The 16,878-nt window shown below is 33.2% G+C and overlaps 1 protein-coding gene across 2 annotated transcripts in view; it reads right to left on the reverse strand.

The window, feature by feature from the left end:
- The window catches only part of LOC148622187 (thrombospondin type-1 domain-containing protein 4-like), a 37,898-nt gene extending 24,606 nt beyond the window's left edge, over positions 1–13,292 (reverse strand). For both annotated transcript variants that reach the window (XM_088571823.1, XM_088571822.1), the window contains exons 1-2: positions 13,133–13,292; positions 4,502–4,574 (exon numbers count right to left, since the gene is read on the reverse strand). In XM_088571823.1, the coding sequence (XP_088427949.1) occupies positions 4,502–4,574; positions 13,133–13,146 (87 nt within the window). In that variant the 5' untranslated portion in view covers positions 13,147–13,292. The remainder of the gene's footprint in view (positions 1–4,501; positions 4,575–13,132) is intronic.
- Between the last annotated feature and the right edge of the window lie 3,586 nt (positions 13,293–16,878).

Here is a 16,878-nt window from a genome sequence, read left to right on the forward strand (position 1 = left end):
TAGACATGGCAATCAATTTCACATGGCATTCCGGTAAACATGTTTTATGCCGCACTGTTTATTGAAATTAAACCATGCAGCTAACCAAAATACAATACAACAACGAAAAATTATTACAGTTTTAAAACGTCAAAGCTATTTGACTACTATTCAAACATTGGGAGACAAATCGACCTTTTCACAGATATCTCTTTCACGATGAAATAGCAAAATCCACCAAGTAACGTAAAAACCATTAAAACCCATTCTTTAAGGCAGAGTGACCATCCATCCCTTAACAATTTAAACGCAGACATTAAATTTTAATTGGTAATATTTTGTCATAAAATACCAAATGTTTTTTAACCATTTCTTCGTTTCATAAATATGTAGCTCATTAGCAGGGGTTGGTATATCTTTAAAATTCCACAGCGAATGAAATCCGCCCCTGTTCAGCATTTTCAGAGTTTTATTTACACTTATCCAAGCGACAATACAAATAACAATAACCAGTTTAATGAAAATCCAGTACATGTGACAGTTTATTGTATCTAATACATACAACGAACTTTTCAAATATTTAAGATTTCATGTTTAATCATAGATTTGTATAAATACAATGGTTGTTGTTTTCTGGTGCAAAAGGTCATGTTTGATAGTAAAGAACTACTGCGACCTACTTCATGTCTACAAAGACGAATAGATACAAATTCTTATTCACAAAGATAATTATACCTCATGGAGACCAGGTACTTACGTACAAGGCATGCCATTGTTAGACTAAAATATCCAACCTGCAAGTTTGTCTATGAAGAAATTACTGGTATTTCTATTTAATACAATTTATCACATGTTTTCCTATTCTTTCCTTGTATCAAAGTTGGGTAATGGTATTTTAATGTAATTCCTGAATATGTTTCAAACTACTGTAAGCATTTGAGTCTGAACTCAATTTTTAATACAGGCAACATTTTGTTTCGACGTTCGACATTTTTAAAATCACGCTCCTGTAATAGCGTTCTGAAAAATATTAAAAAAGATGCTCGTTTTGAAAACCACACGTACTTTAAAAGAAACACGTATTTTACTTCGAAAACTACTACATTTTGTGTTCCAGTAAACGGAAATATGATACAAGGAACCAGTTTATTTCAGTTTCTCTAAATCAATTTCTGCGGTAAAAGGAAAAGAATCTATCACTTTTCATAAAGCTATTATAAGCATGTACTTCACTTCACAGTAACGCGTAAGAAAGCGTCATTAACCCCCTTTCTTAGATATATCTTTGTCGTTTATCATAGCCGCTTTGTACCTGCAATCTCAAAGGATTAGATCTAACAAATTGTCGAATGTATAAAATATGTCTGTTTGCCTTCAAATGCAAGTACATACAGATTTACCCTGTGGTAAGCCATCAAAAAGTGCAAGATATATTGACGACTTTACTCTTTCTGTTGCGCAAGACAATAAATTGCAGATTTAACAACGTAAAAAGAGACCTTCATCAAAGCGAGTGCATATGTCATAGTACTTTACAAAGTGTTCGCCAGTTTGTATCATAACAAGAACGTGTTGTTTGAGCCTATGTTATTATCTCTATACCAATCGTTACGGATGGATGTTAAAAAAGTGGATAATATAAAATGTATATTCATAATTTAATCGATTTTAAAATCTGCAATTTTGTGCAAGTTAAGGTGCATTGACAATGGTGAAACTGTATCGTTCGAGTTATAGTTTCAATGTGGAAAATAAAGATTGATTTGATATGAATTAATTACTATGGACTTCCTGTGGGTTTGCATGTGTTACTTTCCACAAACATTTCCGACATAAAATCCCAGTAAAGATAGACGTCTTTATTCATGTTTGCCCCTATTATATTAGGTTTATGTTCTGGCCAAGGTTCTAACCGAATTGTCTTTGATCTGATAAACGAATTCAGGTATTGGTTGAATAAAGTGAAATTTTCTTGACAGAATCGGTTTAACAAATTAATATTCCTCTGCATCAGTTCGAGATTATACATATATCTCAGGAATCTCTACATTTTCAACATTTGGTTTCTGCATTATAAGTATACATGTACTGTTATTGAAGCAGGAAGCGTGGAAACAACAGATATGTATACATGACCCACCCAGAAGTCAACAACCTTGGTATATGAACGACAATAAAAAATAGAATTTTGTGAAATTAGTTAAACATCGGAAGCAGGTTGTATGGTAGGATGTACATAAATTTACACATTGGCTTAGAAATGTCAGTAGTTAAATAGCATATAGCAATAAAAAAACAAGAAAAAATTACCCCTTAAGTCAAAAACGCCACAGATTTTATGACACGCGGCAATAATGAAAATAAACAATGCAAGAAAGTGTCTGGTGCATACGGAGTCTGTCTATCATAATGTTATCTTTACATTTTTAGAAATGCTTCTTTAACATAGAAAAAATAAATATCAAGCCAAAATCTCTTAACAACTGACTAAACATGTAGGCATTGTTGAGGTCATATTGTCTACAATGGCTATCAGTTCCGAAGAACAGTAATAGATAATCAGTATGCTAGACTGAAATAGATAAATTGTTCAATCATTTCTTAATAACTTTCAACTTTTGCCATTTGCTGTTGCATGCATCGATGTTAGGATCAATTGACGTATCAGCTGGTATTGCCAGTGAAATATGATTTGTACAGCAAACAGATAAACACTGACTATAGTTCAAAATATGCTGCAATGTAAACACGGTTAAATAATCTAAGTACATTGTAATAACAGTACAACCATGAGATATTCAGAGGATCATATAATGTATATATATATATACGAGTGGTCTAGGGCGCTGGACTTAGTGCAGGCGGTGTTGCCATAGATGTCACAACGGTACGAGTTCGAGTCCCGCGGAAGGAGCGACCAAAAATTTGCATCGCAAATTTGACAGTTCTAACATCGTTGGGAATTTTTCAGACCTTTATATATATATATATATATATATATATATAACGTCTCAGAATGTGACGACTCTATTCGCTACACTGCTCCATCGGATCAAATTGATACAGGGAAGATAACGTAAACTTAAAGAGGGGTCTGAAAAATTCCAAACGATGTTAGAACTGTCAAATTTGCGATGCAAATTTTTGGTCGTTCCCTCCGCGGGACTCGAACTCGTACCGCTGTGACATCTATGGCAACACCGCCTGCACTAAGTCCAGCGCCCTAGACCACTCGGCCAGCTAGGCTATATAAAATATAGTATACGAGGAGGAATGACCCGGCCAGCGAAAGCTATATTTTATATAGCCTAGCTGGCCGAGTGGTCTAGGGCGCTGGACTTTGTGCAGGCGGTGATGTCACAGCGGTACAAGTTCGAGTCCCGCGGCTGGAACGACCAAAAATTTGCAGCGCTAATTTGACAGTTCTAACATCGTTGGGAATTTTTCAGACCTTTCTATACGTTTACATATCTTCCTTGTATCAATTTGATCCGATGGATCCGAATAGAGTCGTAGAGTGGTATATATATATATATATATATACATACAAGTACAATGACTGCATATCATTCATTATAAAACCATCCTTAATCCACGAGTTATCATTTCAGTATATAAAATAGCTTAAGAAAACTTCTTTACCATGTGCCACACACGCGAAACTTAGTCGTACACCAAAATTAAAGTTCTTAATTTAGATTCACAAGGAAAAACAAAACAAATCAAGTTCATTGTAGTTATAAGTATTTCAAACCATGTTACAGACAATATAAGTATTTTGGCTGTACAAGTTCCACGTCCAAAACCGTCTAATGAAAACTGATTTGTTGTATTTCTCTGTACCAATGTAAAATTGGCTGTTTGAGAATAAAGATACTTAATAACACAACGAAGTGAACCTACAGTCCAGTAGTAGAACCCATCACTAACAGTCGCAATTATGATAAACATGCGAATATTAAAAGGTGCTGATACACTTTTAACGATATATTCTAATTTCCTTATCGGAGAGGAGAATAGTTGACACATCCAAATAGTTTGAATGGGTTTCATCGTCCCATTAACGTTTTATGATAGATTATGTATTATCATGTTAAATTTTGTTATCTAAATGATACGATTGAGTTGTTCGGCTCAATGTACCGAAGAACATTTGTTGCAAGCATCGTGTTACAAAGCGATGTATTCAATTACTTGAAAGTATATATTTAATGTATTTAAAACAAGATTTTTAAAAATGTCAAAGATGACAATGCAATATCAATAAATAAACATACAATTAACGAACATATTCCCATGTTAACATCATAATGTAGATTTCTCGATGTAATTTAAATCGTACAAGTAGAGAGGAAACATTAATTTGGTATTTTAGGGCAGATGTATTTCAAAATAAGTGCCTATACTGTCCTCTGTTTTCTTTCACCAATTCTATGTGGTTAACTTCCACGTACATCAATTTTAAACCAGCAGCATATCTCGCCATGGTAAGACTTTATAATAAATTATCGAAACCACTAACCTTTTTCTCTGCTTCTGTCTCTTGCAATTGAAGGAGGCAAATAAATCCAAAATACAATAATAATCCACTAAATCTGAAAATATAGACAAATAATTAAAGATATATACTATTTACGATAAAAGAAATACGAAGTTTGTGTTCTCCGTTGTAGCTGAAACCAGGGGCCAAATCAAGGCTGTTTGGTTTTCACTTGCTTCAAGTGCTTACATCCAACGTTCAAACTTCTTCATTTTACCCTAACTTGTCGAAAAAAAAATATACATTTGTTTATCCCTTTTACTAACGTCATGTACGATTGCACATTCGTTGCAATGTTTACAACGATAAAATATATCCATTTTAGTTATCTCTCATCACATATTAGATTCATTAGCAACTCCGCGCGTATGTCTTAAGAAGAGAAAGTTTACCCTACCGGAGCAGTTAGTCCGAGTAGATAATTGTCCGCTTCAGATGACATTTGCTTTACCTTTAACTTGAGCTTCATCTAACGCCTTTCCGATTTCTAATATCTACTCCAATCGTGGTACACTTGTCTTTACTATTACTTAGATTTTCCGTTATAATGATAATAATTAAAAAAAAAATGACTGATATGTAATTGCATCTTGCACGATTGTCAGCTAAAACAGTAGTCTTGTTCTATTTAATTTGTTGAAAGGGGGGGGGGTAAATAAAATATGTTTATCAACGTCTCAGGATTCGAAAAGTAAGTGTAAGTGTTATCGCAAATCTATGAACAACAAATGAATACATAAACGAATAAATAAGAAGAAAATAATAAAGATATTTAAATTTTGGATCTCTCGTCCGGCGCCCCGTGCAGGTCTGGGTGTTAAAAGAATAGGCCTGCAGCAGCGCTAAGCTTGTCGTAAAAGGCGACTAAATAGTGCCTAGAGCCTTAGCCGGGGGCTAGGGCGCTCTGCCACAGAGCAACTGGGATGTGTGCCCCAGGAGGTGGAATGGGGTACCCCTGGCGTGTTACATGCTGGGGTTGTCAGACTATAATACGGAAAACCTGACCGCAAACCATAGTGGTGCACCGTGTTGGAAAAGATGCCACGTTTCTCGCACGTTAAAGAACCCTACTGTGGTATTCTCCCGGAGTAGGAACCATAGGCCTCCGCCACAGGAGGCTAAATTGCCCGACCCTATCCATCTCACCCTATTTCCAGTGGCAATCAAAATTTGTCGACCCCATTATCCTTGTGTCCCATCCCTTTTTCATTTCATCATCATTTCATGTTCATTTTATCATCAATATCATGTTCATCGTCTGAATATAGCTGAAACATTGCTGCTCGGACGTTAAACCCCAACAAACAAAACAAACAAACTCTCGTCCGGCCATTTGGATTTTTATATCAGTGAGCAAGGAAATGAATCGATTGTGGAATTATAATGTATGTTGTATAAGGTTTGTTTCCTTTGTCTTGATGTCTAAGGGAAAGAAATAATCACATACTTTTTACATAGATAATCCACTGAATTGCACGCATATAGGTTGTTATTTAATCGACTCCAGATCAATTATTATCAAAGCATATCTTTTAATTATTGAAACTTAAGTATTGCTAGTTGCACACTTAAATAAAAATAGGCACTTAATTAAAACTCCAAACTAAAAGTGCCGTTTAAATAATTCAGATCTATCGTGTAGGAAAGAAATGCAATTATAACATTTGCCAAATATTATTCTCATGTAAAGAAAGAAAGCAAAATATTTCGACATACAAACGTACTTGTTAGTTGTTTGCTTCAAGTCAACAAACCTATCATTTTCTCTAGGGATATTAAACATGTATTTGGATGCACCTAAATGCATATTCTGTACTTACATACCCTCGTAAAGGTTCATTAGTTGAAGTTTATGGATAGACATACATGAAACAATTATCTTAAAACACAAACTTCTAAAAACGAACCACTTTTGAAAGCATGTATATAATGTTCGTGACTGAGAAGTAACGGAAGTCTCATATTTAGTCAAAGATGGTTTAACACATTAAACAAAAGGTTTATACCATGATTCTGACACATAACTCGTGGACAAAGTCCGGATGATCAGACGGCTATAAAAATCATATTTGGGCATAACAAAAAGGCAATGCTAACTGCAGGAGAAGTTACAGAAAATTTGTCTGCGACATCCACTTATATCGAGCACTTGTAATAGTTTCAGGCATTGGTAAAATACACTATTAAATGTTACTATTCAGTGGTATAACACCGATGATGCTAATGTCTATTATATATTTTCTGTCTTAGTGACTGTGATGAGGTCTGGTGGTTATAACGGTCGGAATACGCATTATTTTTTTTTGTAGAAGGAGAAGTTTTACTTGTTCTTTACTGGTAGTTTGAATCCAGAAGGCCAAAGTTTTTCCTTTTTTGAATAATTTCAGTCCATTATAAGAATAAGATACTTATTTTTTTTATATTTTTAGCAAAATAATTACATGTGTATACATGTACCTAAAATAAAGAACACTCAGCATCACGTGATCACCATAAGGAGTCTGTCTTATCCGTCTTCCTTTTTTCTCAGTGCTATATATATCCTGAATATATTCTGATACTGATCGAGGGCAGTGAGTTGTACCTTTAAAACCGTTTTACATCATATTGAGGCTTAACAAACTTCTTTGTATTGATAAGTAATAAAAGAGAATGAAGTGTTTCAATACCCCTATGCGTTTGTGGGACTTCTAAATAGACACATTTTATTGTTACAAGAAGTCGTCATATGGACTGGATTCCAAGGCGGGTTGCTCCCTTCCCAGCTGTTTCTGATGATGCATTAATTGTGTGACCTTTGGTGAAATACTGTTTTGGACCATGTACGTTCATAATTGACACAAACTAAAGGTCTATTTTTCATGAAGAATAGACCTTAATACGTCTTGTCAATGTTGACAATAACAATGATCATTAAAGTTTAATTCTCTCAAGATTGAATTTAATTTTATTGTCACAGCAGTAGCAAAAGACTCTGTCGGTAGGACGAAAAATGTCGTTTAATGATATATGAAATAAAAATTCCACTTTTGAAGTCGTAAAATTTGGCAATTCAATTGCAATAAATGTGTTCATTTGTGTGAATTTTTCTTAACACTTTGAAAACCTACTTTTAAGTCAACAATAGAGAACCAATCATTAAAAAAATTCCACTAACCCCTGAGGAGAAATTCGAGCTTAGAAGCAATTGTAGGGGGTGTAAATAAATCTGAACACAAAGCCAATCAAATTCAATACGGAAATCCTTTGGTTAACGATGTTATCAATCTGTCTGTTATTTTAACAGCATCGTTAAGATTCTGTCAGACTCCTAGTTAAAACCTCATAATATTTACTAATGAGGGATGAAATTCATTAGGTACTTTGAATTCTGCCAAGTGATTATCCAATTCTTAAGAATTACCCAACAATTGGGTTTCACCGTCAGTATAGAAATCGAAATTGACTGGCAACAGTCCGATCAACTTCCTTTTGATCTATCAAAAATGTTAATCAGTACAATGTAGGCTGAAGAATTTTGGTTATTTTGTTTTGTCCACCCACCATCGTTATGGATGCATAGTTTTCTACGATGTATATGTCTGAACCATAACAAAAAGAGCAGTATCTCAGTACAGACATCGAATCAGTGGACAAAGTAAGTTATAGAATAAACAAATACGATACGACGTACCTGAATATAGCTCAAACTTTGATGTAACAAAATAAAGGGAGGCGCCCCCCCCCCACCACCACCACCAAAAAAAAAAAAACACCACGCAGTTTGTCTAGTTGATTATGTTTTGTCATACAAGATACAAAGGGAGAAGATATGCCATTGTTTTGAACCCAAAAATATGGCCGTAAAATATTTTGGCCATCGTCAAAAGAATTTCTGTCGACAAAATTGCACAATAGAGAAATGGTCGATGTACGGATTGTATTCTATTATTCGAGCATACAACATTCATTCTCTGTTTCTCCATACTTGGCGGTATGACGCTTTAATTCATCAGCACACATTTATATATATATCTTAGTACAACCGAATTAACAGCTGTAGGAATGTCCGTAGGTAAAACCACGTTACGTAACTCAAATCAAAGATTTTCCTTTACAATATCTTGCGAACTTCATAACAGCAATTTAAGAATGTATTAACATAGAATTCTCGTTTATCTTCTCATCTTTACTGGATTTAAATACAAGTATGCTTCCTTAATTTTTTTTTATCTTGTTTCCTTTATTAAGAGGTCAAAAGGCACATTCTTAAATGTTCTAGCGATGGTACGAAGGCTATTTGCCTATTCAACTCTAAACTGTCTACTTTATTTGCTTAGCATGTATATAGCCAAACTTAATTTATATGCAAAACAAACCAAAACATGATTCTTTACCCAAAAAGAAATATCAGGTTAAACAAGTTATTTAACACTTGCATATTAACTATGTAAAACATGCATGTTGACATGTTTTTATGTTAATGAACGCACAATTTCCATCTAAAAGGATTAGTATCAATGTTACGAACGTGTGTATCGATCGAACCGATAGTTAAATTTAGTTTCAGCATGTTTTCTTCAGTTGCAGTAGATGCGAATGGACAAAATTAGACTAAAATTTCAACCAAAAAAAAAAAAACAAACAAACAAACAAAAAAAAAAAAAACACAGCAGTTGTATCTAGTTACCTAAGTGGATATAACCAGTTAGCTCATTAAAAAATCTCCACCTACCACTAATCGGTTCCCGTAGTTCTATGTAAGCACTATACTAAACTTTAACCATATTAAGGTGATGCCGACACACACATATATATATCCAACTTTATAAATGCTAGAATAAGTAAACCAAAAGAAAATAAATTTTCGACATTCAATAACAATCAGTCGCTTCAAATGAACGGTAACCAAAATCTAACAACAAAATATGCTGCTATTTGTTTTCAGCAAAACCTAATATTCCGAGAAAAAAATACAGCTTGGAATTGTTACTTGTATAGCTTATGATTGTTGCACGGAAGTTAAGTCATCAAACAACAGAGTGGCTATTGAGCGCACTGTCGTGTAGCTGATAATCGCATCTTATTAATGGTGATTTTGATTGAAGCATTGAGCATTGCTAATATAACCTTTGAGGCATTTTATAGCTGAATACATTAGATACCATACCTTTGTATATTTATATAACAGACAGGTGTATAAAAGATACTGAGCTCAACAACTGAAGGGCAAATATTTCAATGCCTACTTTTAAAATAGTATTTGGTTGCGAGTGTTCGAAGCAACCAACTTTACGATTCACAGAATTGAAGCAGTGAACAAAGTTGCAGGTGATAATCTATCAAATTTACCCAAACGTGATCAGAATTTTTAAATTCAATATCGAAGTATGTAAGCTATTCAAATTCATTCGAATATCCAATTTTGAATATTGTATTTAGATGTATTTTTCATAGAGAATTTGACGGTACATAATGACATGATCTATATTTTGAATATGCCTTCTTGTCTACTTTTAGCTTAAATGTCATGTCCCTTTTATCAAGCGTAATAACATGATTAAAAGCAACTCACACACATACTTAACAAATGACGCGGATAACTATGGGTCTGGTACTCCCACGATATATTGGACCTGTTTTACCGATCTGTGTTACTGTTAGTTGTACAAATTATCTTAAATCAATGAAAATCATTATTCTTTCATGTGCTTGCATTTTACCAAGCTTTTAATACAACTTATATGATAATTATCTTACTAATTATAATTAAATGTGTGCTACTGCTTAGCTACAACAAATTAACTACAATCAACAACCAAAGGATTCGGCGTTCGGACTTAACAACTTCCACATCTGACTTGACAACTAACACTTCAGACTTGACAATTCACACTTCTGACTTGACAAAAGTTTACAACTCCTGAGTTCAGACTTGACAACTCAAAGTTCTCATTCCATGCATGTGTTATGACTTAATACTTTAGTCAGTGCTCTTATGTCCACATTCTACCCATAGTTAAGATGATTTTATTTTAATTTGACTCTGTTGGTGTATGTTCATATGTAAGACTTTTTACTTCATGATACCTTTATCAAGTTTCAGTTAAGGGGATGTATTTTTCCGCTCTTGCAAGTATGCATATATCCACAAGAGTGAAGTAACATAAGGTTTTTTGTGCTTTTTAACATATTTAAAGTGAAGTTTACTCTTTTCTCTTATTATGTATATATGAAAAAAAAAATATTCAGCCATTATAATTTATTACTTTTGTGTTTGATTTTTACATGAAGGTACTAGTTTCCAAGTAAATTTGAATTGGAGAATTCTTTCCTTAAGTTCTTACTGATTGTTCTGTTGAAGACAATATAAGTTATGAAAAGTTATGAATAAAATTTAAAATTGTTGGTGGAAGGCTTAAATTTAACCATTAGGTTAGTTAATTGGGTGTTTTCAGAAAGCACAAGGCTTGTATCAATGTCATGCGTTAACATGTCCTCCAGTTTAAACCATTCATTGAAATAATGCATTATTAGTAGTTTCTTTTCCTTCAGCGAGGTTCATCACCACAGTGTATTGAGACTAACATTCTAAACATAAAGAGATTCCTTCCATATGAAGTTGAAATGAATAGTCCTTTTTCTGAAGGCTGGGGTGAAGTTTAGCGCGCTATAAAACCGGGTTTAATCCAGCATTGCTATTGGAAATTATTGTAAAAAGTCCGGACCATTGCTGTTGTTTCGAACTTTCCGTTTTCAACCTAATATAACCATTTTTTATACGCACTTCTCTTTTTCACTATTCTGACTATCGCCTAGAGTATTCAGTTAGGTGATTTTGCCATTACCCTTCGTGTGAAATCAGATTTAGTTGGTCTGAATTCCAAAGTATGAATTACGAACTCTGAAGAATTATCCATGGTATCGTTAATTAACGTCCATCTCATCTATGAGAAAGTAATCTTTCTTTCTACATAATTACAATAAAGGGACCACATACACTATAGATGTTGGTAGAAGACAACCGTATTGTTTGTGTTCTTTCGTCGTATTGTTTGTGTTCTTTCGTCGTATTGTTTGTGTTCTTTCGTCGTATTGTTTGTGTTCTTTCGTCGTATTGTTTGTGTTCTTTCCTATATTCTATTTTCCGGGATTCATCGTTCTTATTCAGTGTTCGTGGATAGTTTCGTATAAGAAATATCCGCTTAAAATCTTATAATGCACCAAATCAAGGGTCGCGTACATGCATACATAACTCAAATCTTTTTTGGTCTGTTAAATGTTCTGATATCTTCTTTTTCACTGGTCAAATTATCACAGTGAAATAAATGATAAATAGGAATAGAACCACCAGGGATGCACAAACAGACGAAATTTTTCGAGCTTGAGTCTTATTATACGCCTCCTTACATTCAACAGCCTTTAACAAAATAGGCGTGAAGTGCTACGTTATGGCTGATCGAAGCTAACAATTTACGCATAATTTTAATATCTTTAAATACAATGCAATTCAGAATAAAATTCGAACATAAATATCATAAAACACTTTCTCAAGTAAAAAAAATGTCTGAAGAAGAGACTATGCAACAAATTTTATTGTTTATTTCTCAACAGATATTGAGTGGGAATAAATATGTAGAATCAATAAACAGTAAAAAGTAAACTGGGTGGGTTGATTTCTAAAATACCACACTACAGGATGCCAAAGTATACTCGGTTTTTGTCCAACATTCTTGTCAGTTACATAACAAGTGATTCTGATTGAAGACTTTAACACTTGATATGAAGAGAGTAACTACATATGAAAAAAATCTTTCTGATGTCATACAATCAATTTTCTTTGCTATAGAAGCATAATATTTGCTCTCTCTCCCATTTACCAATGTAACATCAATGTTTTATATAATTTTGCCAATGAAAGGGTGAAGGATAGCATTTCTGGAAAGCCAATTTCAAAGGAATCGCGGCATATACATTGCTTTGTCATTTTCTATTTAAATGATTAAAAAAAAACCCTAAGAAATTCAAACATATACCCTTTTCTCAAGAAGCTAAAATCAGTATAGGCTAGGGTATATGAAACATATTTAATTAAAGTTATTCAAGGGACCACTCCAAAATATTCTCTATACATTAAAGAGAAAGATGCTATTTTTAGTCCAAAAGACACAGTCCCTAGACTTGGCCACGGTGTCTTTAGTTTTTTAAGTTTTATCTGCTTTTGGTTATTAAGTCTTCAGATAAATCGTCTAAATTACAAGTTTGAGGTGTGTCTTTTAAGTTTACGATTGTCATCTCAAGTAATGACTAGATTTTAGTGATAGGTTTCAACCCCTATCATATACTGCGGTGAGACAATCTATAAAGTCATGCGAAGTGTTTCAAACGATTATGTAACTATTGTTGTCTTAAATATGCAACACAAATCATGACAATATATCAAGGATAGACAAGATTGTGGTCATGTTCAGGTATTCTAATACACAAGTCATACATCTGTATGTTCTGTCTAGTTAGCGAATTTTAAACTTAAAAACCTATTACCAAATAATATTAAATTGAAACTACAGAAGAACCTAAAACAATAATTTGAATAAAATGCACAACATATTAGAAATAATAGTCTTTACTTACCTAAAATATTTCATTTTGTATCATTAGGTATATTCATCCGAAAAGTAATATCTCTCTATACATTAATAACTTAATTTTAATCATTTCACTAAAATTTTTGTCAAGTTACAATAAATGAATACTAAAAAGCTACCACATCAAAGTGAATACTTTTGCGTATGAAATTCTCCCCCGTAGTATGTTGATTTAATCCAACAGAAGTCACATGTCTGCAGCAATACTTAAAACTAACGCTCCAGCAAACACGATATATTGGGCAAGGCTATACAACAAATCTCATACTTTCTTTACGTTTTAAAAAGGTTAATCAGACTCCATTTGTCATTAGGTCATCACAAAAAGAAACTTAAAATTTCTGCAGGCAGTTAACGACCTTTCAGACGTAATGAATGAACAATACTACACTGACGAGAGGTGCGCCTTCTCAAGGCGGAGATTTATACAAATTAATTTATCGGTAGAGTGAAAAGTCGTTTTAATCCTTACAAAGTAATATACATCCTATTCTCTATTTCTATGTTACATGGGAGAGTTGGAGTTAATGATTCATATCTATCTTAAATTAAATACATGCTTTTAGTCTATCTAATCATATAATGACTTTTGAAGTGTGAAAAATTTTCAAAGCACATTTCAATTAACTGTGTACATGTACCTAGAACCATTTTTTATTATATACATGTATATCTTATTTTTTTTAAACAGTTCCGTTAAGATGGGTTGTCCAAATATTCTAATGCCTTTAACCATGTAATATGTTTGAGTATTCTGTAACAGAGTATGTCGGCACAAGATTATATTAGTTTTGGCGAGAACTGTCAATGTACTTGTCTGGAATATATTTTCACAGATTCTATTAATTGTATGCTCGTATAGTTGTTTCATAGCATAAGAAGTGTAGCTTTTTTGCACCGAGAACGATGACAATACTTTAAACTTTCTTCCGAAGTACAATTAGAAAAAAAATTGTCCACTTTAAAAAAGTGTGCAGGTATAAATGAACATTTTTAAGCCGTCACTAAATTGCCCTAAACTGCATATTAAATATTTTTGTACTACACGATGAATTATAAGGCGTAAAGAGATGACCGAGTCCCTTTATATCCGACGGCTAAGGCGATAATAGACCTGTATTCCTTTGTACAACCAAACAACTTATCAAATATGCGTAAAATTTATATGGATATTATTTCTTTTATGAAACAATGTATGAGTGTTATACAGGAAATTTTTCTATTGTCTTTTTTGTAGTGTATATACCTCACTTGATAAACTTTTTTATGAGGTTTGCTATATAAATTACATCACACATTTTAAAACCTATCATTCGAAACAGTGAGATTCACTGTTATATTTTTTCCACATCAAAGAATTTATATGTTAAGTGAATCAGCTACGAAGCGGTTTTTATCTGTAAATTTAAACAAAACCTTAAAATGACAATAACAACGAAACTTTAAAAAAAAATAAAAGCTGCTTTGCATACATCGTCAATTAATTCTCTGTGTTTACTCTTTCAGTCGCTATGAACACCATTCCTGACGTACATTTGTTTCTTTATTTTTCTAGATGATTCTAGTTTCTGTTCAACGTTTTAGTGCTTCTCATAAGTAAGATTGTCTCACATTCAAAATTAATATCATATTTCAGAATGTTATTTCGGTCAGGACACGGTTCTGTAATTGTATATAACGAAGCCTTTAATTTCGATATAGTTAAGACAGCTTATGGTTTCACAGAACCAAAACGAGTTTGCTGTTAAGTACCAGTCTTAAAAAATCAGTCAGGAGGTGATTCACGCCAAAAACCCACCGAATAATCCAGGAAGAGTTACAGACCACGTAACCAGTCCCGGTTTGTCATTTGGTTGTCGCGCTTTCGAGATAACTTATATAGATTGCGTATGAAATTAACACTTTGCAGGAGTTATCGTTCTGGATTTGGTTTCATTTGTTTGGTTTTACTTTTAAGATGAATTTATGGTTAGCAAAAATGCAGGTCAAAATAAAGAAAGGACTATCGTTACAAAAATATATAGCATAAGTAGATCGAAAAAGCATATTTTTTTCGGTGTTTTTTTTTTCTACATCATGAATCACCTGTACTATTTTTATACTATCAGGTACTTAAGGGTTGGTACTCTTTAACTAATCACAGGGACTTGCTCCCACTAGCAAATATGCAGCCCGTTTAATTCATACTGTGGAATAATTTATACCGTCACTTATCAGTGGAAACACCGGTATTTCTCTTGATGAAATCGGCATGCATAAGTGTTTGCTACTGTCACTCCAAACCAATTACACCGTCAATCATCTTAACTATCTTTTTAAGGTAAATAATACGTTAGACTCCCGTCCCATGTCCGGTGTCCGTACTTTATTGTACTAACTAAAACTGTAATTATGATCTTATCTCTCTAGAGAATTACACTACCACACTGACTTTAGACATGAGACACAAGAAGTTAGAAATTACCTTGATATCTCGTTTATTTATTTGAAACATTTATTTCTTTTTTGAGAGTCAAAGTTCACGAATAATGAGAATCATCATATTTCATTTTATCAACTTTACTACGACTGACAGGTCATCAGATTTTAAAATGCCTCATTATAATGTGCGTCCACGTAGGCCATTTTGGTCAGTGTGTGATAAAAAAACAGAGACTCCCATATAAGTATACAGGTTATTCCTGTCAAGGTTATCATTCAGCAGCATAGTTTTTTCCAAAACAAACAGAGGCTTAGACGATGCGATTTTGCAGACCGAAAGCATTTCCCTCATCCCTTAATTGAAAAACTATTGGCAAACTCACGAAAAGATCGAAGTAAAAAAAAATAGAGCGTACCCATATATATATATGAAAATGTTCTCAAATCCTGATTTTTCACTCTAATCTATAATTTCAAGTGATCAAGTATTGGTTCATACAACAATCTAAAATTGAGACTTTCCTAAAATCCTGCAGTTGCTTTCCTCATACCGATTTGATTGGTCAAAGTTTGAGTTGAAGATTCTCAATTACCGATTGTTATGAAACCGGGTATTGTACACCAACACCGTCCATAATGTCACATTTATCACTGGATATCGATATATCATAGTTCTCTAAAACATCGCACTGTTGCGAAGGATGAATTGTTTTTATTATTAAACAATGTACTTTGATATAAATATCTATAATCTCCAACTGGTACATTTGATATCCAAACAAGTTACGAATAGTCACGGCTTTTGAAACGGTCATGTGAGCTATACAAACACTTGTTACGCTAGAGTATGTACTGATACAACGAGAGTAAAAGTAGCATGTAGTAGATGACTTATGATAATCCAATAAGTTTTAAATTCAAAACATTTATCGTTTTTATTCAATTGACATTGGCAATGAGGAATAATAATCTAAAAAAGATACTATTTCAGAACGCCGTTGAAGTTCAACAAAGCAGACATCATTGAAACTGAGTTATCATTCCTTTTCTACATTTCGGTAAAATAATTATATTCCGTATATAGTTATTGTTTAACTAGTAAGTAAATAACACATTACAACACGTATATCTATAATTCTCTCAATATAAATATCTGACTAAATTTTAATGTCATATTCTTCCTTATGGTAGTTACTTATCAATAAAAATTCACGAAACACAACCTTTATCCTTTCAAAACTGCAAATGTCTCCCTAGTGCATCACGAATGTGATTGTAAAAGTATACATTTCTTTGTTTTCTGTTTACATT

The sequence above is a fragment of the Perna viridis genome, chromosome 3, assembly GCF_037379345.1.
Source record: "Perna viridis isolate PV_CMFRI_1.1 ecotype Kerala chromosome 3, ASM3737934v1, whole genome shotgun sequence".
Classification (NCBI taxonomy): Eukaryota; Metazoa; Mollusca; class Bivalvia; order Mytilida; family Mytilidae; genus Perna; species Perna viridis.